Source organism: Saccoglossus kowalevskii, chromosome 5 (genome assembly GCF_978046115.1).
Source record: "Saccoglossus kowalevskii chromosome 5, keSacKowa6.1, whole genome shotgun sequence".
Classification (NCBI taxonomy): domain Eukaryota; kingdom Metazoa; phylum Hemichordata; class Enteropneusta; family Harrimaniidae; genus Saccoglossus; species Saccoglossus kowalevskii.
Window position 1 is genome coordinate 37,054,542 of NC_140645.1, and position 26,600 is coordinate 37,081,141.

The following is a 26,600-nucleotide window of genomic DNA, read 5'->3' on the forward strand; positions in this document are numbered from 1 at the left end:
TTAGATACTTTTGTTGCTGTTTATGTAGCAGGATAGTGTTTTGGGGCTTTAGTTTTTGTTTTTCAAAAATTATATAAATTAAAAAACACTGTGGCATTTGCTTTATGTACTATCATACCTATTTTTTGGAAAAAAATAAATGCGTAATTTTTTGTTCAGTCATGGCTCACTGTGTAAGTACTGTTTCATTATCATTCATAATTGTCAACATAATTCATAACAACAAGCTCAAGTACCTAGGTGTTAATGAGGATTAGCTCCTATGTTTGTTAATACAAGAAAAGTATAAACAAAGGTTATTTCCAACTCCTGAAATCTGCAAAAAACATCAACGTAAATTTGTTTCCATTCATGGCAATGTTTTCAAATTATTAATATAATTTAACTGACTGCAAAATGTTTTTTTTTTTAATTTTCAAAGATTATGTATTGTTGTTTTTTTCCTCTTCAGACAATACCAACAATAGTGTACTGTACATTGAGAAATCTAATTTAGTAACCATGTATGAACTATATATATTATGCCCATAACGTCAAATACCATACAGAATCCCTTTTTCCTGTAAACTAGTATAAGATGATATATGCCCACAGTGTGCAACAGTTCATTTTCTTTGCGCACAAAAAAAAACTCCCATACTCAAAATAACTTTTAATTTAGCATGGATTTAAACTAAATTTCAATTAAATCTAATATTTTTTGCCCATCTTTGAGCCTAATTTGATTTGAATGAGTTGTAGAGATCAATATAAAAGGGAAGTGAACCTAAATGTATGCGCCTAAGGAAGGAATAAACAGAAGACACTTATTAGTAGTATTCACGCAGAGCTCTTCAGCAAAGGCTAAGAGGTCCAATACCTTAGCCTGTGCTAGAAAAAAATTGCATGAACACAGGCTAAGAAATACTAAGTACAGAGTAAATCTGGTCAGTCCAAAGCCTTAGCACAGGCAAAACAAAACATGCATGAGCGGTTAGCTCGGCTAAAAAAACCATTGTATTCAATGTTCATTTAGGAGATTTACTACTATATTCATAACTTTTTATTTCGGTGTGCCATTTCCTGCATGACAATCAACATTAACACTTATAGAGAAATTTACTCAAGAAAAAAATGAACTGATGATGAGACTCTGTGCTACTTCCTGTTATTCTGCAATTTGCACTTTCTGAATTTGCTTTGGTATTGTTTTATAACTGCTAGAACTAACCTTCCTAGTTACTCTTACTGAGCACTCATAGTTAAAATTCCTGCAGCTTTTGCCTATTCTTAATAAGTTTGGGCGTTCCTTACCCCGTGCTAACCATCGTTTCCTTCTGTGCATGAACTCAAACATACGAGATTAGCTTAAATCTTAGCCCGTACATTGTGTAGCATGAACACTACTATTGAAGATCCAGGGGGCAAATGGGTGAAAATTAAACAAATTATAATGAAGGTGTAATATGCAGTCAGTAAAAGTCCTGGGCGTTTCTGGGTCAGCCAAATTGATCATGGGTACTCTGGCTCAACTTGGACAAAAAAATATTTAGTCTATATAACGGGAACAGGGGCATGCTACCATGGGTATCCCTTTCAAGTAAGCTTAGTTATAATCCTCTACCAAATTAACACCTTAGAGAAACTGATAATAAATCTATGTCAACACCACTGTTACATCCTCTCCTGTTTCATAAGCCAAACATGGCTGCCAGGGTGTAGCTACACAAAAATGAGACAATTTTGTGGTTGGAATATAATCAGAAAAATTAAATTTGATCAAAATAGCCAAGTCCATTCTATTGATGCGAGTGAAATTAAAAATTAAGTTTTTATTCCACTATGAAATCAGGAAAGGAAAACAAAAATGGTAAGTTTCTCTGCAAGGAAACAATACTGGCTAAAAGTAAACAATGACCTGTGAAAATTTGTGTCATTATAACAAGTGGATTTTTCATCATATTTAGAACAGATATATAGCATAGTGCACTCATTATACACTGACCAATGGGAATACTAGTAAAAACTGTTTCAGATGTATAAATCTTCTAGGGAAGTTATAACCCACATTGCATGCACATAGGATACTGGATTTTCTTTTGTCTCAGACAGAAATTGTATGTCCCTGTTTTCTAAGGTCTATGCTTAAATCATAACCATCTGAATACCATTATATCATTTTTCAAATTAAACTGTTTTTTATATTTTTAATATCATTTTCTTGATTTTGAAAAAAAATATAGAAACAATATTACACTTACTATAATTACTCTATTAGCAGCACGTGCGCTTAGGTAAATTACAGGGATCTTCAATGGTCGAAATAAATAATATTTTCATGATTTAGTATCCACAAGTGTAATTTTAGAGCAAATATGGTATTGTATTGGATCATAATTATAATAGAATTATTTATTTTGTGAAAGTACCAGGGGATCGATGAAGTTGTACATTCATGGTGGCATTCCCATTGTGGAGGGACTCAATAATTTTGTATGTACACAGCTTCCTATTTTGAGAGACAAAATCATGCAGCTGCATTGTTACATAACATTCTTTTGTCTCTCGTCTTGTAGGAAGTTAAATCCCCCCCATTGTTCTCAGAAATTAGGTTCCCAAGTACAGCAATGTACTGTCCTAGTCTCTCAAAAGACAAACTGTGTGTATATATGGCACAACCCCTTAATATATTCGGTTAGGAAACAATTTGATTTTATTTTATTCTGTTGTCTAGATGCATTTTTCGATATTTATATTTTTTCAATCAGAATGTACCGGGTATCATTTTTTGGAAGTATATCTGAGTTGCATAGGGGAGAAATTAACATATCACAAGATGTCATTTTATCGACATTGCTATTTGTGAGGACAGAAATATGCCAGCATACACAGACACCACAAACATTTGTTTCCAAAATTGGTTACAAAGTGTATTAATTAAAAACTGGTCATTGTAAGCTAATAGCAAACTGAATTATTTTTTGCAGATAATGACAATTTATAAAAAGGAAAAAACTATATATATGGGACATAAGAAGTTGAAGAACCAGGATTTATGGACGTTAAGGGAAGAAAAAAGTTTAACCAGTATTGATGGATGCAATGGTTTAGCATTTACATGTTTATCAGTTTTATGCTTGCACACAGATTTTGAAAGTTCCAAGTGTGTACAGTCACTGTACATTGCTTTCCATAATATTGAAAAAATCCTGCAGAGATCAATAATCGGAAAAAAATTGACATTCCTACATCTTGGAGAAAAAATATTTTACACTAGAAAAGGAATAGCACAAAAACAAAGAGGAGAAAAACCATTTTGCACAGCCCCCTCCTTGAGCTAATCGCCTCTCAATAAAACTTGATAAATATCTGGAGGAGTATGACATTGCAAACCTAAAATACTATTATCCACTAAAACAGTCTCTATGGCTGTGCACTACATCAAAAATAAAACATGGCATACTTTTAGTATTGCTTACATATACTTGTTTTGTTTAATGTTTTCATTAATTATTCAATTTCTGTACTTCATGTGTTTGTACACTGAGCTGAATAATTAAGATGATGTTTTGAAGCAATGTTTTAACCCCCTCCCTCCCCCATATGACTTTTTTACTTTGCAAAGCTGTACCTCCCAGATCTTTAGTTGTTTATGCATAGACGGTCTTTGGTTATAAATTATTTACTTTCCAGTCATTCTTTGAAGCGTAAGCCTTTGTCATACTTTCGGCTGTGGTGACTTCCTGTCACTATGCTTTTGTTTCCCTTTGGTTAGCTAAACATAAATGCTTGTTAAAAATCACACTTGGAAGTAAGAGGTTCTAATGGAATAGCAAGCAATCTAATCTATTCCTGAAATTGTTAAATTATATATAGTGTTATCTGGAAATGTAAAAGTAAACTTCTAGAAATGTGTTATTCAGTTCAAAAAATAAACTGGCTGCATGCAGAATCTCAGAGAAACAATTGCATGTACATGCAGGAATAGACGGATGTTGCAGCAGCAGAAGTTTGGGCCTGGACATTCCAGTCGCATTTTTAAAATGATTTTAAATAATGTACGTATTCTTAACAAACTGTTACATGAGAGGGGGCAGAGCATGAAATAATATTTTAGTTTTGGAAACTATACAAAGATGTGTGTTTCAGTTCAGTAATTCAATACCTTTGATGAGCCATTATTAATAGCACACTAAGGGTTAGATTTGAATAGATTCCTAGTGAGATTGGTGCATTCTTAATTAAAAAAAAACTTAAAAAGTTTTACTGCTACTAAATTATACATATGTTTGGTATAATTTATTGTGAAACATTAATGTTGTTGTGAAAATAGTTTTATACAAAACAGTGAAAATTTGCCAAAATCCTTGTATGTGTTGCCAGTGATATGCTAGTTTCCATTGTTATTTAAATGTACTCATCAGGGAGGTAATCCATTACAAAACATCGCTGATCCACAGTAGTCTGGTTTCAGGCTACACCAAGTCACATTCCTTAGAGGGACTTTGACCAAGTACAGGCTAAGATTTAAGCTAATCCCAAATGTTTGCATATCAGCTATACGCAATTGTGTTCACTCACAGGAGGGCCCAACAGTTATAGCACAGGCCACAGTGTTGAGGGTCTGTGCACTGGCTAAGAACACCCAAAGTTGTTTCCCAAGGGAGGCAGCAATTATGAACAAACAAATAAACAGCAATGGTACAGTGCCATAACTACGCTGTTAACCAAAATAAACCAACCACCATATATTTTTCTCCTTTAATATTTGTTTTTTCATTCCTTTTCCATGTTTTATTGATTTATAATGCTTATTTTTTTTATTAATATCACCAGTTTTTTCAATTGTTTTTTTTTAAACCATTGTGGTGCTTCCGATACTAGTTTGTTGATAGTTGATAGAAAGAATTTTTTGTGATGTTGATTGGTACACTCAGAAACACAATATCACATGTGCAATTTACGTTACACCCCAAAACAGCATGCGTGCGCATGTGAAACACCATATCTTCGACTTCTGAGGAAGTCATCTACTAGTATCCGTACACGCTTCCACACTGATTGGGTCGCTGTAGTAGAGCATACAACAACTCCAATTTGGTTCGCTGTCTACGACATGCACTAATAAAACTCTGCATTCTGTAATGTCGTTATATACTGTTTCTGTGCATCCAATTAAATCGGTCCGTCTTTGCTCGCTTTTTAGTGCACGTCGCTTCATAAATTTGAACGAAACATGTCAGCAGCAGAATTTTTGCGTTCGTAAACAGCTGCTTAACAAAGTCACCGACTGATGGCACCCCTTAGCCCGTGCTAAGGACTGGCCCTCCCAATGCATGGTCTAGTCAAAATGCAAACATCAGCTTAAATCTTAGCCAGTACTTCATGTAGCATGAACATTACTATTGTCCAGTATTATAATACCGTGAACAAACAAACATGCCATTCACTGCTAAGTCAGCTAGCTACACACATGGAGCGCTATGCTAGACCCCCCTCCCCCATATAACTTACTGAACCACCCAACACCGTTTTGTACACATGCTGTAGTCGTGGAATATTTTCACAAATATTTTTCATATCGCATTAAACCATTCATAATAGCAGAATATAAAAATGAAGCAGAGCATCATGGGTATTTTTTAGTTGATTGTGTCTAAGCCACTTTAAAATCACCTTCCATCGACCTGGTCTTCCACATAAACTTCTACAGTTTATAACACACATTATGAAAAGTTACTGATTAAGTATTTCAATGTATAATGTTGTAGTTTGGGTGTATTTGAAGACTGAACTTTAGGTTTTTGTCATTATAAAAATGGGAATTTTGTTTATGTTTGAGCTTAACCCCACTCATAAAGACAGGCTCTTTTTTCGGATTAATAACTCGCTATGTGACTTTTTGGAGTAACTCCCTGTGATTTTTTGGAGTAACCAGCTTTTTATGTGACTTTTTTTGGTGGAAAGTCAGTTGCTGAGTATTTTGGGGGTTGCACACTGTTCGAATGTTCAGTAGTGAATGTCTTGCTTGTTTGTTCAAAGTATTATAATGATGGACATTGCCTTTATAAGAACAGGAAGTAGTGCAGAGTCTCATTCAGTCAGTCCATTTTTATCTCAAGAATAATGTCACAGAATGTGCTTGTAATGATTGTCAAGTTAAGTATAGTTATGAATAAGAATAGTTATGAATATAATAGTCAAATTTTCGAATGGACATCAAGTACAATGGTATTTTGGGTGATTAGCCTGGGCTCATGTTTGCACAAACTTCGTTAGCGCCCGTGATAAGGGTCTAGACCGTATTTTGAAAACAGGTCATCTTATATGTTTAATAGCCTATTGCATTACACTATACAATGTATATTATTAAGTCAACAGTATCAAGTGCATGATCTGTTGTGATTTCAAAAACAAATTAACCCAAAACTTCATATTATTTCAAGATATATAATAATCCATATTTCAAATTTTTCAAAATCTTGTATTTTACGTTTACCTACAATTTTACTGGCTTAAAATTGAAGCAAACTGAAGCGAGGGAGGAAAAAGAGGAGAGCTGTCAATCCCAATGTGCCATTACTGGGTATATCTGTGACATGAAAAAAAAATGACCATTTTATTCATGTAATGACAAATAAAATGATCATTATAATACCCATTAAAAAAATAGATTGTCACCCACTCCATCATTAAATAAAAAAAAACTATTATTCTGACCAGTGTAAAAATAGTGCTCATTATAACTACCAGTTGAAAATTACTGGTCAATATTTTGACCATTAAAAAAGTTCTGGTTGATATTCTGGCCATTAAAAAAAATAGTGGCCATTACAATGGCCAGAAGTGACTTTTTAAAGGGGTCTGAGGGGTGAAAAAAACAGAGTTAAAGTGAAATGAAAAATTATTATAACCTCCTCACTAACCTAAAAGTATGAATTAATATTCAAAAGTTGTGAAAATTAAAACTTTCCGAAGAGCGACGGAATTTCCGAAAGTAATCCGGACGCTGTTTACTGTCGTTGCCAAGGAACAAATGATTGGTGTATTATATATTTTAATCCTTAATTTCAATGTGCTTGTGAATATTTTATCGTGCTTTGCTATAAAGGATTAGACTTACCCCCGGGCACGTCCGTGCAGTAGTGTACGATGGAAAGGTTTCCGGTTTTGTTGTCACATTTTTTACCTGGGCGGTCGGCGTGCGAATTATTTTTGTTTATGATTGCATTATTCAGTTTTGCTGAAGGTTTTTGAAATAGACATATTTTTTCTTGGTAATGTTAGTCACATTGTCCCAGTCCCAGTGGTTCGAACTTTTACAGACCCTGTTGGCTTTTTGAAAACGTTAATTCAGTTTGTTTTTTCATTTAGTAAAATGACTAATTATCACAAGGTTTAAAATTTCGCTGATTTACCATTTCAGGCATATTCAGTGGGTTTTAAATTCATGGTTTTATCATTAGATAATATGTTCTATGCTAAATTTTACATATTCACTGGGTTTTAATTTAGTGCATTTTCCAGTCAGCAAAATAAGCAAAATTAAAACCCAGTGAATAATTAATCCCTTTCACAGTAGTTGGTCTTGTTAGTAGATAAATGGTTCACTGGACTGCATATGCATGACATCACTTGACATAAAGGTGTATATGTTTTACATTGTTGGATGTGGTGAGTCGAGATATAATGATATGTATGTCTCTGTGCCATATTCTCGTCATTGCCTGTTCAATATGTGACTCATAGCGACGTACATAGACTGTCGACAGTTCTCGGGCCTAATAAAAAGTCACCTATTTTCAAACGCTGTATGCGTGTTAACGAAATGCCGAATGCATTTCAAGCGAGGGCCGTAAGGCTCGAGAGACTGTTATAGCATGTAAACGCCCTCATGCATGCGGCATTACGTGGAAACTGCCCGGTGACGTTCCTGTTGAGACATGTCACTCAAACTACTACTACTTCCTGTTTATTGGTGACCCGTTTCGCTCATGATTGGTTGATCGATGTATGACGTATTTGAGTAAAATGCATGTTGATTTACATGAAATCTGAAGAACCGCTGAGCGACGACCAACGCCCTTTTAAAACAAACAACAAAACTATGCAAATAATTTGATGTGTAGTTAAATGAAGAAGTGTGTTTAAATAATTTAGTTTTTATGATAGCTGATAAACCTTATTAACCTGTTAGTATCTGTAGTGTACCGAAAAAAATTACAAAATCCACATACAGTGCACAATAATCATGTTTGTTGTGCATGTTATAGTCCATATCAGATCGTGTCGGATTGTAGGTTACGTCGCAGTTTGTACTCATTGGCGCACAGTCCCTCAACACGGTGTTGAGTGTTGAGGGACTGTGGTTGGCGCAACAGTCGAAATCGCCATCTTTGTTCATATTAGACTCACATCTCGCGCATGCATGGCGCGACGACCACTGCCCTTATTTCAGACAATTCCTTAGAGATTGATATGATCCAGCGATAACTGTCTTTGTATAGTGTTTTTAGAGTGTCCAAGATCAACATGCCATCCATTTATTTTTTATAGGAATGGTAGTATTATTCATGAATGACATGTGATTATCAAGAATTTAATTTTTGCTAAATGTTTACGGAGCTGTCATTGAGTATCATTCTTTGTCGCGAAGACTATGGGTCTTTTATCACTAAGCTAGGTAGTCTCTAGGAAACGTCTCACAAGTGCGGCTCTCTGTGGCTCCCTAAGTCACGATGACTCTGCAAGGAAGAGTGATTGCGTATGTTTTAAAAATGGTTTATACCTTGGTTTTTGATTGTGACATATGACTTATTTGCGTCGCCTCGTGTACGCAAACATCGGATTGTGAAACCTTTGGGCGGTTTGGGCTAAAAATAAAAGCGATGAATGTCGTATTAATTATTTTAAACGAAGCCACGAATTTCTGCTATATTGCAGACGAGTGGAAGTCACTTGTTACTGTGGTGTTATTCATTTGATGTGTAGTTAAATGACGAACTATGTTTAAATAATTTTGTTTAATATTGCATCTTGATAAAACATTACGGTAACAAGTTGTACTGTGACTGACTTATGATTTGTTCGCTCGTGAGTGGTTAAGGTGAATGCTACTAACGATTGTTTTGTTTCACACTGTGCATATAGCATTGACAACAAATCGCGTCAAAATCTGTCCACAATTTATCGTTTTTATTAATTAACAGTATGTGAACTTTTTTCGGTTCATTGTCAATCTGTTTTTTTGTGTGTGTGAAAAAATGGTAAAATAATATATGCATAAAATGCCATTTAACACCAATTTCCATAGACCACAATGAAAACATAAAATCATAATTTTTGAGAAAGTTGCATAAATTGCATGACAATGTTCATTGGTTTATTGTGTAAAATCGTGAAGCAGTGTCTCATGGCACCATGAAATAGCATTATTTCGTGGGTTACAGGTGTATTAAAAATTCCTATTTTTAGAACAATTCTATAGAGCACAGTGTTGTAAAAAGTGTATTTTTCGACACTTTTTAAAACTCAGATTTTTTAAATAATTCAGGAAAATAAAAAGTACCTCTTCATTAACAATATATTATTTATTCGGCCTATGTCACCAGCCTACAAATTGTACCTATAGTAAAAGCACTATAATACTGCCAAAATGGCCACTTTCCACTAAAATACAACCATCATTTTCTCGAAAATTAAGTTGGTGACCCTCAACTTTTTTAGGTCAATATTTTTATATTGCATAGAAGTACAAGTATACATTCTGAGTATTTGAATTCATGGTAGGCGTCTACCTTAAAGCCCGGTGGTCGTCGCGCAGCGCGTGTTCAAATTCCATGTACACGCGTTGTATACGTAGCTGTGAGTCCAATATCGAACAGGACGCGGCACGACGACTGCCGCCCTTTAAGTTGTAATGTTTTTTAAAATATGGACGCAATAATTCTATGTGTTATGCCAAGACAAGGGTTTTATTTTAATAAAAAATCATATCACAATGTGTTAATCATGGTGTACTCGCATTTCGAGTTCGTCGTTGATGGCGTGGTCGTCAAGTAAAACGAAAAGACTCAACGACCAAACATATCACAATAATGGCGGCGTCCAGAGATACGCACGAATTTGATGGAGTTACGAAAAACGTTGAAGAAACGAATAGTACCTCGGCGGCATTAGAAACAGATCAAGTCTCAAAAAAAGAAATCGAAGACCCGGAGCTTGATGATCTCTTAGATAGTAAGCATTAATACGCATCAATGATTTTACACACGGAATAATTGTCACGAGTAACCGTGTCACTGTTATCAACAAGGTCATAGTACAGTCTAGTTCGACTGAACATGTGGGAACAGTTATACTACATGTATCTAACCATGGAGCTTCATGATCTAACTGTTTAGTCGAATCAAAGCCCATTGTCAATCGAAATATGAAATCACACATGTAGGTATGATGTAGTCATTTCTAGATCAGATTTTTATCTAAATATTTGAATAATTTCAATAAAATGACAGATTTAGGCTTAAAGCGCGGTAGTCGTCGCGCTGCGCATGTTCGACATTTATGTTGATAATCATTGATTTGCCCACAATCCAATGCGCTCTTCAAATGGACATCACAAGTATGAGGGTTGACCTTGGCACGACCTGCACTGATTGCCGCCGGTGACTCCTTCGATACCTTCCAATCACATGAAAATTACCTAATTACAGCTTGGAAACGTGTCAGTTCGTATTCGTTGATCTGCGCATCAGTCAAAGTCGCCATCTTTGTTTATATGAGACTACCGCGCTTTAAAATGTCGAGTGTTTTCACAGAAACATTTTAATCAAAATCGAAGCACTACTTGTCACGCTACATGGTTGGCTGGCGGTCGATTTGTCTCAAATGACATTTGTCTCAAGCCGATTCGTGTCACATGTCAAATCCCACAAGTCCACAGATTGTTTCTAGGTCATTGAATAACTGTTTGACACATTTGACGTAGAAATACCGATCTTGGATATTCTTGACAAATCTTACAACATTTTTCGTGAGTCCAAATGAGATTAGATCCTTGAAGAGAAAACAAAATTACTAGATGAGGTCAGGAATGGGAAAACACTCACCTACCTGAGATCACTGGAATGTGTAAGCTAATAATGCTTCATGTACATTCGTAGTAACTTGTAAGCACAATATGTTGATACCTAGCATAAAATTGTTCATGTTCACCATGTACATACAAGTTGATTTGTAATTTTTATTGTCAGGTTTTTGTTTTGTTTCAACAATAAATGGTTTGGCATGTTATTTCTATTTTGTACTATGATGCTAAAGCCAATAGGATTAAGACAAATTATTTTAAATAGCTTTTAGTTGAATCAATTTGTGGGACAAATGATGTGAATTGGGACAAATTGAATGTAAATTTACACAGGTCACTTCTGAGTGTTGTTCACAAATCACTAGATCGATAAAACAATTTCTGAATCTTAATTATTAATAATTTATTCCATGAAGCAGAATATTCTAATTCATATTTACTATTCTTCTTAGATGCACTTGAAGATTTTGACAAATGTCAAACTGCTACTCCTCCTCCTCCTCCGACGATGAAGGCAGATTCTATGAAAGTTCCAGAGGTGAGAATCTATTTTTCATTTACACATTCACTTCAGTGTGTAAGGTTAATAATGGAATACATGTATGAGATGCGATAGTGTCTGAGATGAGAGGTACACTATTCTGTCAGGCGTTAGTGATGTCTGATGCCATTTGGCCGTCGAGGGCCTCCTCACACCAGTATGTCAGACTAGTGGTGTATGCACAAGTTGAATGAGATTCAAGATGGCACCTTGTAAAGCTTGGGTTTTGCTGCTGCTCAAAAGAAGTCAAAATTTAAATTATAGCTGGTTTATTGTCACTGTGTTTACTATTATAACGGTACCACTATGTTTAAGCACCTCAGTTGTTGCCTTCAAGTTCAAACTTACGTTTTTGCTATATAGACATTGTGTGGGTCACATATTAAATATGATATGACAAATGTGGGTATTGAGTATTCTTGAACTGTGTTCTGCACCATGTAAGAATTCCCATGCCAATTACTACTGTCTGTATTTATCACGAATAATATATCAATCAGATATTTATTTATTTTCACAGAGTACAGACACTGCTACTCCAGATCCTCAGGTATTACTTAGTAATTTGCTTGGCAACCAAGTTGACCCTTCTGTGACATCTGATTTTGACAAAGCCATGGAAGCATTGATGGCTGACATAAATAAACAACAAGAAGATCCACAGTTAAAAGAACAACTAGAAAAACTAGTTGGAGCAGCAAGCAGTGATCCACCATTTGAGGGTTAGTGGCAATAATGAATATAACATTTCCTACTTACACACTAGAACCAGAAACATCACTTATAACAACTTTTGGAATGCAAAGCTATAAATGATATCACAATCATAAGTATTACCATTACCTTTACTGTGCAGTGTTTCATTCTATTAAAAACAAAAACATTATCCTTGCTGCATGTAATCATGGAAGGTACTAATGGAAGGAGCCACCACGCTATTGTTTTAGCTTTGCCCCATGATCGTTTGTCAATGTTTGTTCACAAACATTGGTTCTGTTAGCTCTTAACACCTTTGTACAATGGGTTACGCTAGTCTCGAGCATTCGGTAATATTCGGAGCTTGTTCGGAAGCGATAGAGGAACCTCGCATGTAAAATGCTGAAAATGGCATCTAGTTTGAATTTGTTTACGGAGATCTTGGCGAACTTTAATGAAAAATTAGCAGATATAACATCGATTGGAGAAGAACTGATGAACTATCGTGAATCTTTTTGTATTTGTAACAGTGATGAGACTTAATCAATGATTGCCTGTGATAATAACGACTGCATTATTCAATGGAACCATTGTCATTGCGTGGGTTTGACGCCCGAAACTATTGAAATTTTCGACCACCGGGCATCGGCGAACACCACCAGAAAAGATAGTATCAAAAGAAGGGCATACCTAGACACTTTCTCTGTGATAATATTTTTTAGGAGTCATTGTCAATTTTTGTTGTAGACACTCGAAATCTTGTTCTTGTTACAGTTGCTAATAACTAAAACATGTGAAATCTGTAAAGTCAAACGTTCATCTGTTGAATTTCCGGTTGTGAAATACGTATTTTGACCTTTCACACATAAACCAACCGAGTGCGCATATGTGATGACCGTAGTTTCATAATGCGTTACTTGTGTAAACAATCGCAAACTATCATGGACCTCAAAGATGAGCTAGACAATGTCCTCATCAGGATTAACTTGGGTTGAAACAAAAGAAAATAAGCCTGTTAATAAGCTTAAGCGGCCACTTGAAAGGCGTCGTGGCTCCTTCCGTTAGTACCTTCCATGATGTAATTGATGCTATTTCACAGTTTAAGCTTCTTTTGAGCTTCATGAACAAGTTAATCAAATTAAATTCATTTTAAGTGAACTGTACAAGAAAAAATTATTTCTCAACGTAAATGTTATTTACTGATACTTTCAATCATGAATATTATGTGTGGGTTCCAGTGCTGTACTATATGACATTTTTGATCATTCACAGGTGCTGCCGCTGGTGGAGCTCAAGATTTTTCTAGAACGTTAGGTGAAACAATGAATAGAATGGCACAAAGTACAGCAGAGTTAAAGGTGTGTAATAATGCATATGAATACATGGTGCCTAATGTGGTGAAATGGATAGATTGCTTCTAAGTAGAGTGTATTAATGTGGTGGGATTGTGATGTGTGTGGAGGGACATTGTGATGTGTGTGGAGGGACATTGTGATGTGTGTGGAAGGACATTGTGATATATGTGGAAGGACATTGTGATGTTGTGGAGGGACATTGTCATGTGCGTGGAGGGACATTGTCATGTGCATGGAGGGACATTGTCATGTGCATGGAGGGACATTATGATGTGTGTGGAGGGACATTGTCATGTGCGTGGAGGGACATTGTCATGTGTGTGAGGGACATTGTCATGTGCGTGGAGGGACATTGTCATGTGCATGGAAGGACATTGTGATGTGTGTGGAGGGACATTGTAATGTGCATGGAAGGACATTGTCATGTGCATGGAGAGACATTGTCATGTGCGTGGAGGGACATTGTCATGCGTGTGGAGGGACATTGTCATGCATGTGGAGGAAATTGTCATTCGTGTGGAGGGACAATGTCATGTGCGTGGTGGGACATCATCATGTGTGTGGAGGGACATTGTCCTGTGTGTGGTGGGACATTGTGATGTGTTGGAAGGACATTGTGATGTGCTTGGAGGGACATTGTCATGCGTGTGGAGGGACATTGTCATGTGCATGAAGGGTCATTGTCATGTGCATGGAGGGCATTGTGGTGTGCGTGGAGGGACATTGTGATGTGTGTGGAGGGACATTGTCATGTGTGTGGAGGGACATTGTCATGTGTGTGGAGGGACATTGTCATGTGCATGAAGGGTCATTGTCATGTGCATGGAGGACATTGTCATGTGCGTGGAGGGACATTGTCATGTGTGTGGAGGGACATTGTGATGTGTATGGAGGGACAATGTCATGTGCGTGGAGGGACATTTTCATGCGTGTGGAGGACATTGTTATGCGTGTGGAGCGACATTGTCATGTGCATGGAGGGACATTGTCATGTGCATGGAGGGACATTGTCATGTGCATGAAGGGTCATTGTTTTGTGCATGGAGGGACATTTTCATGCGTGTGGAGGGACATTGTCATGTGTGTGGAGGGACATTGTCATGTGTGTGGAGGGACATTGTGATGTGTGTGGAGGGACATTGTGATGTGTGTGGAAGGACATTGTGATGTATGTGGAGGGACATTGTGATGTGTGTGGAGGACATTGTCATGCGTGTGGAGGGACATTGTCATGCGTGTGGAGGACATTGTTATGCGTGTGGAGGGACATTGTCATGTGCATGGAGGGACATTGTCATGTGCGTGGAGGGACATTGTCATGTGCATGAAGGGTCATTGTAATGTGCATGGAAGGACATTGTCATGTGCATGGAGAGACATTGTCATGTGCGTGGAGGGACATTGTGATGTGCATGGAGAGACATTGTCATGTGCGTGGAGGGACATTGTGATGTGTGTGGAGGGACATTGTGATGTGTGTGGAGGGACATTGTGATGTGTGTGGAGGGACATTGTGATGTGGGTGGAAGGACATTGTGATGTATGTAGAGGGACATTGTGATGTGTGTGGAGGGACATTGTCATGCGTGTGGAGGACATTGTCATGCGTGTGGGGGGACATTGTCATGCATGTGGAGGAAATTGTCATTCGTGTGGAGGGACAATGTCATGTGCGTGGTGGGACATCGTCATGTGTGCGAGGGACATTGTCATGTGCGTGGAGGGACATTGTCATGTGCATGGAAGGACATTGTGATGTGTGTGGAGGGACATTGTAATGTGCATGGAAGGACATTGTCATGTGCATGGAGAGACATTGTCATGTGCGTGGAGGGACATTGTGATGCGTGTGGAGGGACATTGTCATGCATGTGGAGGAAATTGTCATTTGTGTGGAGAGACAATGTCATGTGCATGGTGGGACATCATCATGTGTGTGGAGGGACATTGTCCTGTGTGTGGTGGGACATTGTGATGTGTTGGAAGGACATTGTGATGTGCTTGGAGGGACATTGTCATGCGTGTGGAGGGACATTGTCATGTGCATGAAGGGTCATTGTCATGTGCATGGAGGGACATTGTGATGTGCGTGGAGGGACATTGTGATGTGTGTGGAGGGACATTGTCATGTGTGTGGAGGGACATTGTCATGTGCATGAAGGGACATTGTCATGTGCGTGGAGGGACATTGTGATGTGTGTGGAGGGACATTGTCATGCGTGTGGAGGGACATTGTCATGTGCGTGGAGGGACATTTTCATGCGTGTGGAGGACATTGTTATGCGTGTGGAGAGACATTGTCATGTGCATGAAGGGTCATTGTCATGTGCATGAAGGGTCATTGTCATGTGCATGGAGGGACATTGTCATGTGCATGGAAGGACATTGTGATGTGTGTGGAGGGACATTGTAATGTGCATGGAAGGACATTGTCATGTGCATGGAGAGACATTGTCATGTGCGTGGAGGGACATTGTGATGTGTGTGGAGGGACATTGTGATGTGTGTGGAGGGACATTGTGATGTGTGTGGAGGGACATTGTGATGTGGGTGGAAGGACATTGTGATGTATGTGGAGGGACATTGTGATGTGTGTGGAGGGACATTGTCATGCGTGTGGAGGACATTGTCATGCGTGTGGGGGGACATTGTCATGCATGTGGAGGAAATTGTCATTCGTGTGGAGGAACAATGTCATGTGCGTGGTGGGACATCGTCATGTGTGCGAGGGACATTGTCATGTGCGTGGAGGGACATTGTCATGTGCATGGAAGGACATTGTGATGTGTGTGGAGGGACATTGTAATGTGCATGGAAGGACATTGTCATGTGCATGGAGAGACATTGTCATGTGCGTGGAGGGACATTGTGATGCGTGTGAAGGGACATTGTCATGCATGTGGAGGAAATTGTCATTCGTGTGGAGGGACAATGTCATGTGCGTGGTGGGACATCATGTGTGTGGAGGGACATTGTCCTGTGTGTGGTGGGACATTGTGATGTGTTGGAAGGACATTGTGATGTGCTTGGAGGGACATTGTCATGCGTGTGGAGGGACATTGTCATGTGCATGAAGGGTCATTGTCATGTGCATGGAGGGACATTGTGATGTGCGTGGAGGGACATTGTGATGTGTGTGGAGGGACATTGTCATGTGTGTGGAGGGACATTGTCATGTGTGTGGAGGGACATTGTCATGTGCATGAAGGGTCATTGTCATGTGCATGGAGGACATTGTCATGTGCGTGGAGGGACATTGTCATGTGTGTGGAGGGACATTGTGATGTGTCTGGAGGGACAATGTCATGTGCGTGGAGGGACATTTTCATGCGTGTGGAGGACATTGTTATGCGTGTGGAGCGACATTGTCATGTGCATGGAGGGACATTGTCATGTGCGTGGAGGGACATTGTCATGTGCGTGGAGGGACATTGTCATGTGCATGGAGGGTCATTGTTTTGTGCATGGAGGGACATTTTCATGCGTGTGGAGGGACATTGTCATGTGTGTGGAGGGACATTGTCATGTGTGTGGAGGGACATTGTCATGTGCATGAAGGGTCATTGTCATGTGCATGGAGGGACATTGTCATGTGCGTGGAGGGACATTGTGATGTGTGTGGAGGGACATTGTCATGTGCGTGGAGGGACATTTTCATGCGTGTGGAGGACATTGTTATGCGTGTGGAGAGACATTGTCATGTGCATGAAGGGTCATTGTCATGTGCATGAAGGGTCATTGTCATATGCGTGGAGGGACATTGTCATGTGCATGGAAGGACATTGTGATGTGTGTGGAGGGACATTGTAATGTGCATGGAAGGACATTGTCATGTGCATGGAGGGACATTGTGATGTGTGTGGAGGGACATTGTGATGTGTGTGGAGGGACATTGTGATGTGGGTGGAAGGACATTGTGATGTATGTGGAGGGACATTGTGATGTGTGTGGAGGGACATTGTCATGCGTGTGGAGGACATTGTCATGCGTGTGGGGGGACATTGTCATGCATGTGGAGGAAATTGTCATTCGTGTGGAGGGACAATGTCATGTGCGTTGTGGGACATCGTCATGTGTGCGAGGGACATTGTCATGTGCGTGGAGGGACATTGTCATGTGCATGGAAGGACATTGTGATGTGTGTGGAGGGACATTGTAATGTGCATGGAAGGACATTGTCATGTGCATGGAGAGACATTGTCATGTGCGTGGAGGGACATTGTGATGCGTGTGGAGGGACATTGTCATGCATGTGGAGGAAATTGTCATTCGTGTGGAGAGACAATGTCATGTGCGTGGTGGGACATCATCATGTGTGTGGAGGGACATTGTCCTGTGTGTGGTGGGACATTGTGATGTGTTGGAAGGACATTGTGATGTGCTTGGAGGGACATTGTCATGCGTGTGGAGGGACATTGTCATGTGCATGAAGGGTCATTGTCATGTGCATGGAGGGACATTGTGATGTGCGTGGAGGGACATTGTGATGTGTGTGGAGGGACATTGTCATGTGTGTGGAGGGACATTGTCATGTGTGTGGAGGGACATTGTCATGTGCATGAAGGGTCATTGTCATGTGCATGGAAGGACATTGTGATGTGTGTGGAGGGACATTGTAATGTGCATGGAAGGACATTGTCATGTGCATGGAGAGACATTGTCATGTGCGTAGAACGACATTGTCATGTGTGTGGAGGGACATTGTGATGTGTCTGGAGGGACAATGTCATGTGCGTGGAGGGACATTTTCATGCGTGTGGAGGACATTGTTATGCGTGTGGAGGGACATTGTCATGTGCATGGAGGGACATTGTCATGTGCGTGGAGGGACATTGTCATGTGCATGAAGGGTCATTGTTATGTGCATGGAGGGACATTTTCATGCGTACGGAGGGACATTGTCATGTGTGTGGAGGGACATTGTCATGTGTGTGGAGGGACATTGTCATGTGCATGAAGGGTCATTGTCATGTGCATGGAGGGACATTGTGATGTGTGTGGGGGGACATTGTGATGTGTGTGGAGGGACATTGTGATGTGCGTGGAGGGACATTTTCATGCGTGTGGAGGACATTGTTATGCGTGTGGAGGGACATTGTCATGTGCATGAAAGGTCATTGTCATGTGCATGAAGGGTCATTGTCATGTACGTGGAGGGACATTGTCATGTGCATGGAAGGACATTGTGATGTGTGTGGAGGGACATTGTAATGTGCATGGAAGGACATTGTCATGTGCATGGAGAGACATTGTCATGTGCGTGGAGGGACATTGTGATACGTGTGGAGGGACATTGTGATACGTGTGGAGGGACATTGTCATGTGTGTGGAGGGACATTGTGATGTGTGTGGAGGGACATTGTGATGTGTGTGGAAGGACATTGTGATGTATGTGGAGGGACATTGTGATGTGTGTGGAGGACATTGTCATGCGTGTGGAGGGACATTGTCATGTGTGTGGAGGACATTGTCATGCGTGTGGGGGGACATTGTTATGCATGTGGAGGAAATTGTCATTCGTGTGGAGGGACAATGTCATGTGCGTGGTGGGACATCGTCATGTGTGTGGAGGGACATTGTCCTGTGTGTGGTGGGACATTGTGATGTGTTGGAAGGACATTGTCATGTGCTTGGAGGGACATTGTCATGCGTGTGGAGGGACATTGTCATGTGCATGAAGGGTCATTGTCATGTGCGTGGAGGGACATTTTCATGCGTGTGGAGGACATTGTTATGCGTGTGGAGGGACATTGTCATGTGCATGGAGGGACATTGTCATGTGCGTGGAGGGACATTGTGATGTGCATGAAGAGTCATTGTTATGTGCATGGAGGGACATTTTCATGCGTGTGGAGGGACATTGTCATGCGTGTGGAGGGACATTGTCATGTGTGTGGAGGGACATTGTCATGTGCATGAAGGGTCATTGCCATGTGCATGGAGGGACATTGTCATGTGCGTGGAGGGACATTGTGATGTGTGTAGAGGGACATTGTGATGTGCGTGGAGGGACATTTTCATGCATGTGGAGGACATTGTTATGCGTGTGGAGGGACATTGTCATGTGCATGAAGGGTCATTGTCATGTGCATGAAGGGTCATTGTCATGTGCATGGAGGGACATTGTCATGTGCATGGAGGGACATTGTCATGTGTGTGGAGGGACATTGTCATGTGCATGGAGGGACATTGTCATGTGCATGAAGGGTCATTGTCATGTGCATGGAGGGACATTGTGATGTGTGTGGAGGGACATTGTTATGCGTGTGGAGGGACATTGTCATGTGCATGAAGGGTCATTGTCATGTGCATGAAGGGTCATTGTCATGTGCGTGGAGGGACATTGTCATGTGCATGAAGGGACATTGTCATGTGTGTGGAGGGACATTGTCATGTGCATGGAGGGACATTGTCATGTGCATGAAGGGTCATTGTCATGTGCATGGAGGGACATTGTCATGTGCGTGGAGGGACATTGTGATGTGTGTGGAGGGACATTGTCATGCGTGTGGAGGGACATTGTCATGTGCACAGAGGGACATTGTCATGTGTGTGGAGGGACATTGTCATGTGCATGGAGGGACATTGTCATGCATGTGGAGAGACATTGTCATGCATGTGGAGGACATTGCCATGCATGTGGATGGACATTGTCATGCGCGTGGAGGACATTGTCATGCGTGTGGAGGACTTTGTCATGCGTGTGGAGGGACATTGTCATGTGCGTGGAGGGACATTGTGATGTGTGTGGAGGGACATTGTGATGTGTGTGGAGGGACATTGTCATGTGTGTGGAGGGACATTGTCATGTGAGTGGAGGGACAGCCTTTTGATTGTTCTTTCATGTGTTTTTAACTTGTAATTTTTCATAAATATATAGCCCTAGTGGTAGGTATATAACAGGGGCTATGCCATTCATTGACAATCATTTGCTATGATTGTCTTTTTCAGAAAGAAGGTGGCTTATCAGAGGATGATTTGATGAAAGCTATGGGTGGTATGAATTTAGAGGAAGGTTTAGATATGGACTTTATGCCAATGATGCAAAATATGATGCAAAATCTACTTTCAAAAGAAGTGCTTTATCCATCAGTTAAAGAAATAGTAGAAAAGGTAAGGTTTGTACAGCGCCCTCAGTGTTGACTTTGGAATAACATCTGTTTATAGCGCCCTCTATTTCTTGAGGATTGCTGTTGAATTTGTGCAGTTTGTATAAGAGGCTTAGCCAGAATATTGGAACTAATCCATTGCCCACAAATCATTAACTAGTAAACTCATTATTAGTAAAACAAAAGAAAATGGTTTGCCACCCGACTACAAAGAAGCTGGTAAAAACACTTGCTTGTATTATAGTGTTGTAAATTGAAAGATTAACATATTGTAATTGGGTCTGGCTATTCTGCAAATTCATCTCTGACATGAAACAAACCCATTTTTTGTCCTTACGTGAGGCTCTAATCATGGATGTCATAAGTAATTTAAATCACGGTTACATTTTTAGTAATCGTTTTTAGTGCTTTAATTGATTTAACTATTTGTGCCAAGTTTTCTTCAATCTATTTTCATCCAAAAACTATGCTCTTGGTAATACATCAGTAACCAAACATTTCAACCCATATCATAATTGTATGTTCTTCACCTTTCTGGTTTTATTGACTCTTCTTATCATTAACTTTTAGTATCCCATGTGGTTAGAAGAAAATAAAAGTAAATTGAAAGCTGAAGAATATAGTGCATATGAATTACAGCATGAAACAATGAAATCATTATGTGATGAATATGAGTCTGAAAATGTAGCGGATTCTGATCAAGTGAAAAAGGAAAGATTTGAAAGAATTATGCAAACAGTACAGAAGGTAAGTTAATACTGGAGGTGTTTTTTTTTTGTAAACTTATTTGCAGCACTGTTGTGAAAGATTTTATTTCAACATGGTTCACCAAAAATAATATATGCACCGCTAAGTCTACCAAAACAAATTGTTTCAGTTGAGTGGACCTCTCATTTATTCATTCAGCTAGGGGGACCTGTCATTTATTCTTTCAGTTGAGTGGACCTGCCATGTATTCATTCATTTTGAATTAAACTATGCATATTAATTATCTAATTTGTATGATAATGAGCTCTAGGACTGACATAAAGAAAACAGTGAACACTGACATAAAGTGAGCTCAGAACTTGAACTTCAGGTAGACACTAAAGGCAACTGCCTCATTGCCCTAGGAGTTTGCCTTGGTGACCTTCAAATACAGATTTACCTTATGCTGTTCCTAATCCTAGTTTCAAGTCGTGTAAGGTACCGGTAGTACAATATTTGCTCAGTTAGTTGGGCCCGTGATGTAACATTTCAGTTGAGCAGACCTTTCATGTATTCATTCAGCTAGGGGGCTCTGTCATGTGTCATTTCAGTTGAGTGGACCTTTCATGTATTCATTCAGCTAGGGGATCTGTCATGTATCATTTCAGTTGAGAGGACTTGTCATGTATTCTTTCAGCTAGGGGGACCTGACATGTATCATTTCAGTTGAGTGGACTTGTCATGTATTCATTCAGCTAGGGGGACCTGACATGTATCATTTCAGTTGAGTGGACCTTTCATGTATTCATTCAGCTAGGGGGATCTGTCATGTATCATTTCAGTTGAGTGGACCTTTCATGTATTCATTCAGCTAGGGGGATCTGTCATGTATCATTTCAGTTGAGAGGACTTGTCATGTATTCATTCAGCTAGGGGGACCTGACATGTATCATTTCAGTTGAGTGGACTTGTCATGTATTCATTCAGCTAGGGGGACCTGACATGTATCATTTCAGTTGAGTGGACCTTTCATGTATTCATTCAGCTAGGGGGACCTGACATGTATCATTTCAGTTGAGTGGACTTGTCATGTATTCATTCAGCTAGGGGGACCTGACATGTATCATTTCAGTTGAGTGGACCTTTCATGTATTCATTCAGCTAGAGGGATCTGACATGTATCATTTCAGTTGAGAGGACTTGTCATGTATTCATTCAGCTAGGGGGACCTGACATGTATCATTTCAGTTGAGAGGACTTGTCATGTATTCATTCAGCTAGGGGGACCTGACATGTATCATTTCAGTTGAGTGGACCTTTCATGTATTCATTCAGCTAGGGGGACCTGACATGTATCATTTCAGTTGAGTGGACCTTTCATGTATTCATTCAGCTAGAGGGATCTGTCATGTAACATTTCAGTTGAGAGGACTTGTCATGTATTCATTCAGCTAGGGGGACCTGACATGTATCATTTCAGTTGAGAGGACTTGTCATGTATTCATTCAGCTAGGGGGACCTGACATGTATCATTTCAGTTGAGTGGACCTTTCATGTATTCATTCAGCTAGAGGGATCTGACATGTATCATTTCAGTTGAGCAGACCTTTCATGTATTCTTTCAGCTAGGGGGACCTGACATGTATTCTTTCATTTTGTTTTAAATCATGCATATTAATTACCTAATTTGCATGATAATGAGCTCTAGGACAATACACAGAACTTTTTAATTTGGGTTTTAATTTATCCATATTAATTACCTAATTTACTAACCTTTTTTGGCTTTTCCATTGATATCTCAAGTTCTGATCACATTTCAATGAAACTTGGTACATTGATGGTCTGTGACATGCACAGATGTTACTAGTTTTACATTAAAATCTGTAGATATTAATTACCTGATTTGCATAATAATTAGTCAGTTTTCAGCTTTTCCATCAATATCTCAAGTACTTGCACTTAACTGGTGATGTATCTTGACTGAGTACATTCATGCTGCATGTACAAATGATTATGTATATGCACATCATTTACATTTTTATTGTTGTAAACTTGAATGTGTGACCAGTTTATTGTTTTGTTTTTTTACACAGATGGAATCCCTTGGGCAGCCGCCAAAAGATCTTGTAGGAGAAATGGTAAGACCATATTAACTAGTTTGGTTTACTGTGTGTTTAACACATTGCCGGTCAACGCTCTTTTTTTCTCTTTGATTTTGGTGTTTCCATGGAGACTTTCAGCAGATGTGTTGAGAACAAGGATTTAACTTAGAGTTGTGGAGAAGGCGGTCATGGTCCACAGTGGTACAGTAGACCCGGGTATAGTGTAGTCAAATAACAAAGAACAATACAATAGAGGAACTTTTTTTTTTAATAGTTTTTTGTGCCAGGCGACAGTTCCGGACATTGAATGTCACTGTTGTCTCTCCTGACTTATTTTTTGTATGTGCAAATTGCAAGTGCTTGTGCTGACACATAGTGCATTTTGCCACAGAAGTCATATTCATGTTTAGGACTACATGACAGGGCTGTGTGGCCATCTCTCTATCAAATGGCAATTTTAATTCGGTCGAACACAAACACCATTGAGTCTTTGGCACACTTACCCAGAGTAGGGTACTGGTCAACCCTTTTGATGTTCAGCCTAAGGTAGGATTTGAACTTGGGTCTACCGGTCATGAGTCTGATGCGACAACCACTGAAAGTCACTGACTAGTGACCAACCAATAGAGGTATTCGTGGTATTGGTATAATTCCTGTTTGGATGAAGTTTGAAAACAAAGACTTATAATTTCATCTTTGTGCATCCTATTAAAACTTTACACATAAATCATTAATATTGGATGTATATGCACATGCATTTGTTTTATGATATAATTCGAGATGGTCGATTAGCAGCTGTGTTCATGTTCTCTGTAAACACAATATATTCATCCATAAGAATACTGTAAAATACTTTATTTTAGCAGGAATTAATTTGAAAAGATTTTTTGGGTGTTTTGTATGGAATTTATTTTTACTTACTTTTGACAAGTTTAATGTAAAATATTGGAAAAAAGGTATATTGGCTCGTTTTATTTTCACTGAATTATTTCTTCAGCAAAAATTAATTCCAAGCGAAAATAAAGTATTTTACAGTATACAGACTATCTGTTTGCCACCTGTTTGGGTTTACCTAGCAATGCAATCACATCGCTGAAGCAAGTACTTATGCTAATAGTGTATATATTAATTATTATTTCAGGCACCAGGCATTGAGTTTGATGACCATGGTAATCCTAAACTACCTGGCTTACCTAGTGCAGACCAATGTACAGTCATGTAAAGACATCGACCAAATCAAGCTGGATTCACTAACAGACCACTTTTTGTGATTTTAAAGAAATAACTAATTTCCAATCAGCATAGTATGAACAGTTTTGTAATTATTTATTACTATGTAATAATTCAGTTCTCAAATTTTGTGATAATTATGAATAATAATGAAATTATTGTTTTTTAACTACCAGATTACATTGATAGTATAGCAGAACCTAGCTGTGGTTTCACAGCTCCAGGGTCACCCTAGCTTTGGTTTCACAGCTCCAGGGTCAACCTAGCTGTGGTTTACGGCTCCAGGGTCACCCTAGCTTTGGTTTCACGGCTCCAGGGTCACCCTAGCTTTGGTTTCACGGTTCCAGGGTCAACCTAGCTGTGGTTTACGGCTCTAGGGTCACCGTAGTTTTAGTTTCACGGCTCCAGGGTCACCCTAGCTTTGGTTTCACGGTTCCAGGGTCAACCTAGCTGTGGTTTACGGCTCTAGGGTCACCGTAGTTTTAGTTTCGTGTCTCTAGGGTCAACCTACATGTAGCTGTGGTTTCATGGCTCCAGGGTCAACATAGCTGTGGTGTCACGGCTCCAGGGTCAACATAGCTGTGGTTTCACTGATCTAGGGTCAACTTAGCTGTGATTTCACGGCTCTAGGGTCAACATAGCTGTAGTTTACTGCTCCAGGGTCAACATAGCTGTGGTTTCATGGCTCCATGGTCAACTTAGCTGTGGTTTCACGGCTCCAGGGTCAACCTAGCTGTGGTTTCACCAAAGAATGGCAGCTTATAAATTTCAAATAAGCTACCCAGGCAAGCAGGCACAAATTCATATTTATTCGATATGGCTGTTTGTCAGCCATTTATTTTGGATATGGCTCTCCGACCATAACTTGTCCACAACTCAAATTTCATTCAAAAAATTGTTTGTCATTTTGGTTTATATTTCTGATGTCTGATTTTGTTTGACCTGCCTTAATTTTTCAATTTTGTTGTTGTTATAGTTTTCTGTATTTTTGTGGTTAATTTTGAAACATATGGACATAAGTTTTCATTATTCATGTGTTTTGATCACAATTGTTGAAAATATGAAGAAAGTAGAGTTTAGCAGCTGCAGCATCGTCAGTATGATGATTGTGTTGTATCACATGAGGGCGCACTATAAGTGTATGAGGGCGCTACACAGTTGATGTAAATGATATATGTAATTACATTTCAATGTACAATTGGTGGGTGTATTTTTTAAAACCAATGATATGGTTATAACCAATTACCAGTTTCTGAATAGACTATGTTATATAATGCCCAAGTATGGAGTGAATCATGGTATGAGGTTACAACCAAGTTATTCAATGGAATTGTAAAACTGACGGAAATAAGACTTGATCCACCCACTTTATTACAGTCTCCCACCAGTTTGAATGCACTTGGAACCCCTCCATTATAGGTGGTATATTCCTTCCTCACACTAATTGTATCAGTCTATTATTTTACCTGTAAAGGTACATCATGTACATTTTGCTTATAAAGACGTTACACATTCTACCAGTGTACAAGTCAGAGGGAATTCAGTGACAAGTAGTTTGATTTGAAAACATAATTTTTATAATGTGCAATATTAATAAAATATTTCATGTAACTTGTGTTTTGTTTTCATTTTAATTGATGACTAATTTGAATTAATCCTGTAAATCATTTTCCATTTTATGTTTGATAAGATATAGACCCTGTCCCACAGAGAACCAATCATATGTTCTGTCCCAGAAAAAAACAATCATAAGCTGATTGATTTCACCAGAAAATTATGTATATAATTATTGAGATATATGAAGAGGAAATT

At 39.1% G+C, this 26,600-nt stretch overlaps 1 protein-coding gene across 1 annotated transcript; it reads left to right on the plus strand.

Annotated features, from left to right (window-relative positions):
- Positions 1 to 10,048: 10,048 nt before the first annotated feature.
- On the plus strand, positions 10,049 to 26,399 carry LOC100377126 (peroxisomal biogenesis factor 19-like). Its single transcript, XM_006817646.3, has 8 exons — positions 10,049 to 10,218; positions 11,521 to 11,606; positions 12,130 to 12,331; positions 13,578 to 13,663; positions 20,612 to 20,773; positions 21,340 to 21,516; positions 23,550 to 23,594; positions 24,700 to 26,399. The coding sequence occupies exons 1-8, from the start codon at positions 10,077 to 10,079 to the stop codon at positions 24,778 to 24,780; spliced, it is 981 nt and encodes a 326-aa protein (XP_006817709.1). The 5' UTR covers positions 10,049 to 10,076; the 3' UTR covers positions 24,781 to 26,399.
- The last annotated feature ends 201 nt before the right edge of the window (positions 26,400 to 26,600 follow it).

Coding starts and splice junctions, on each gene's coding strand:
- LOC100377126 (XM_006817646.3), top strand. CDS start 10,077: ATGGCGGCGTCCAGAGATACGCACGAATTTGATGGAGTTACGAAAAAC. Junction 12,332..13,577: donor CAGTGATCCACCATTTGAGG/GTTAGTGGCAAT, acceptor GATCATTCACAG/GTGCTGCCGCTGGTGGAGCT. Junction 23,595..24,699: donor AAGATCTTGTAGGAGAAATG/GTAAGACCATAT, acceptor TTATTATTTCAG/GCACCAGGCATTGAGTTTGA.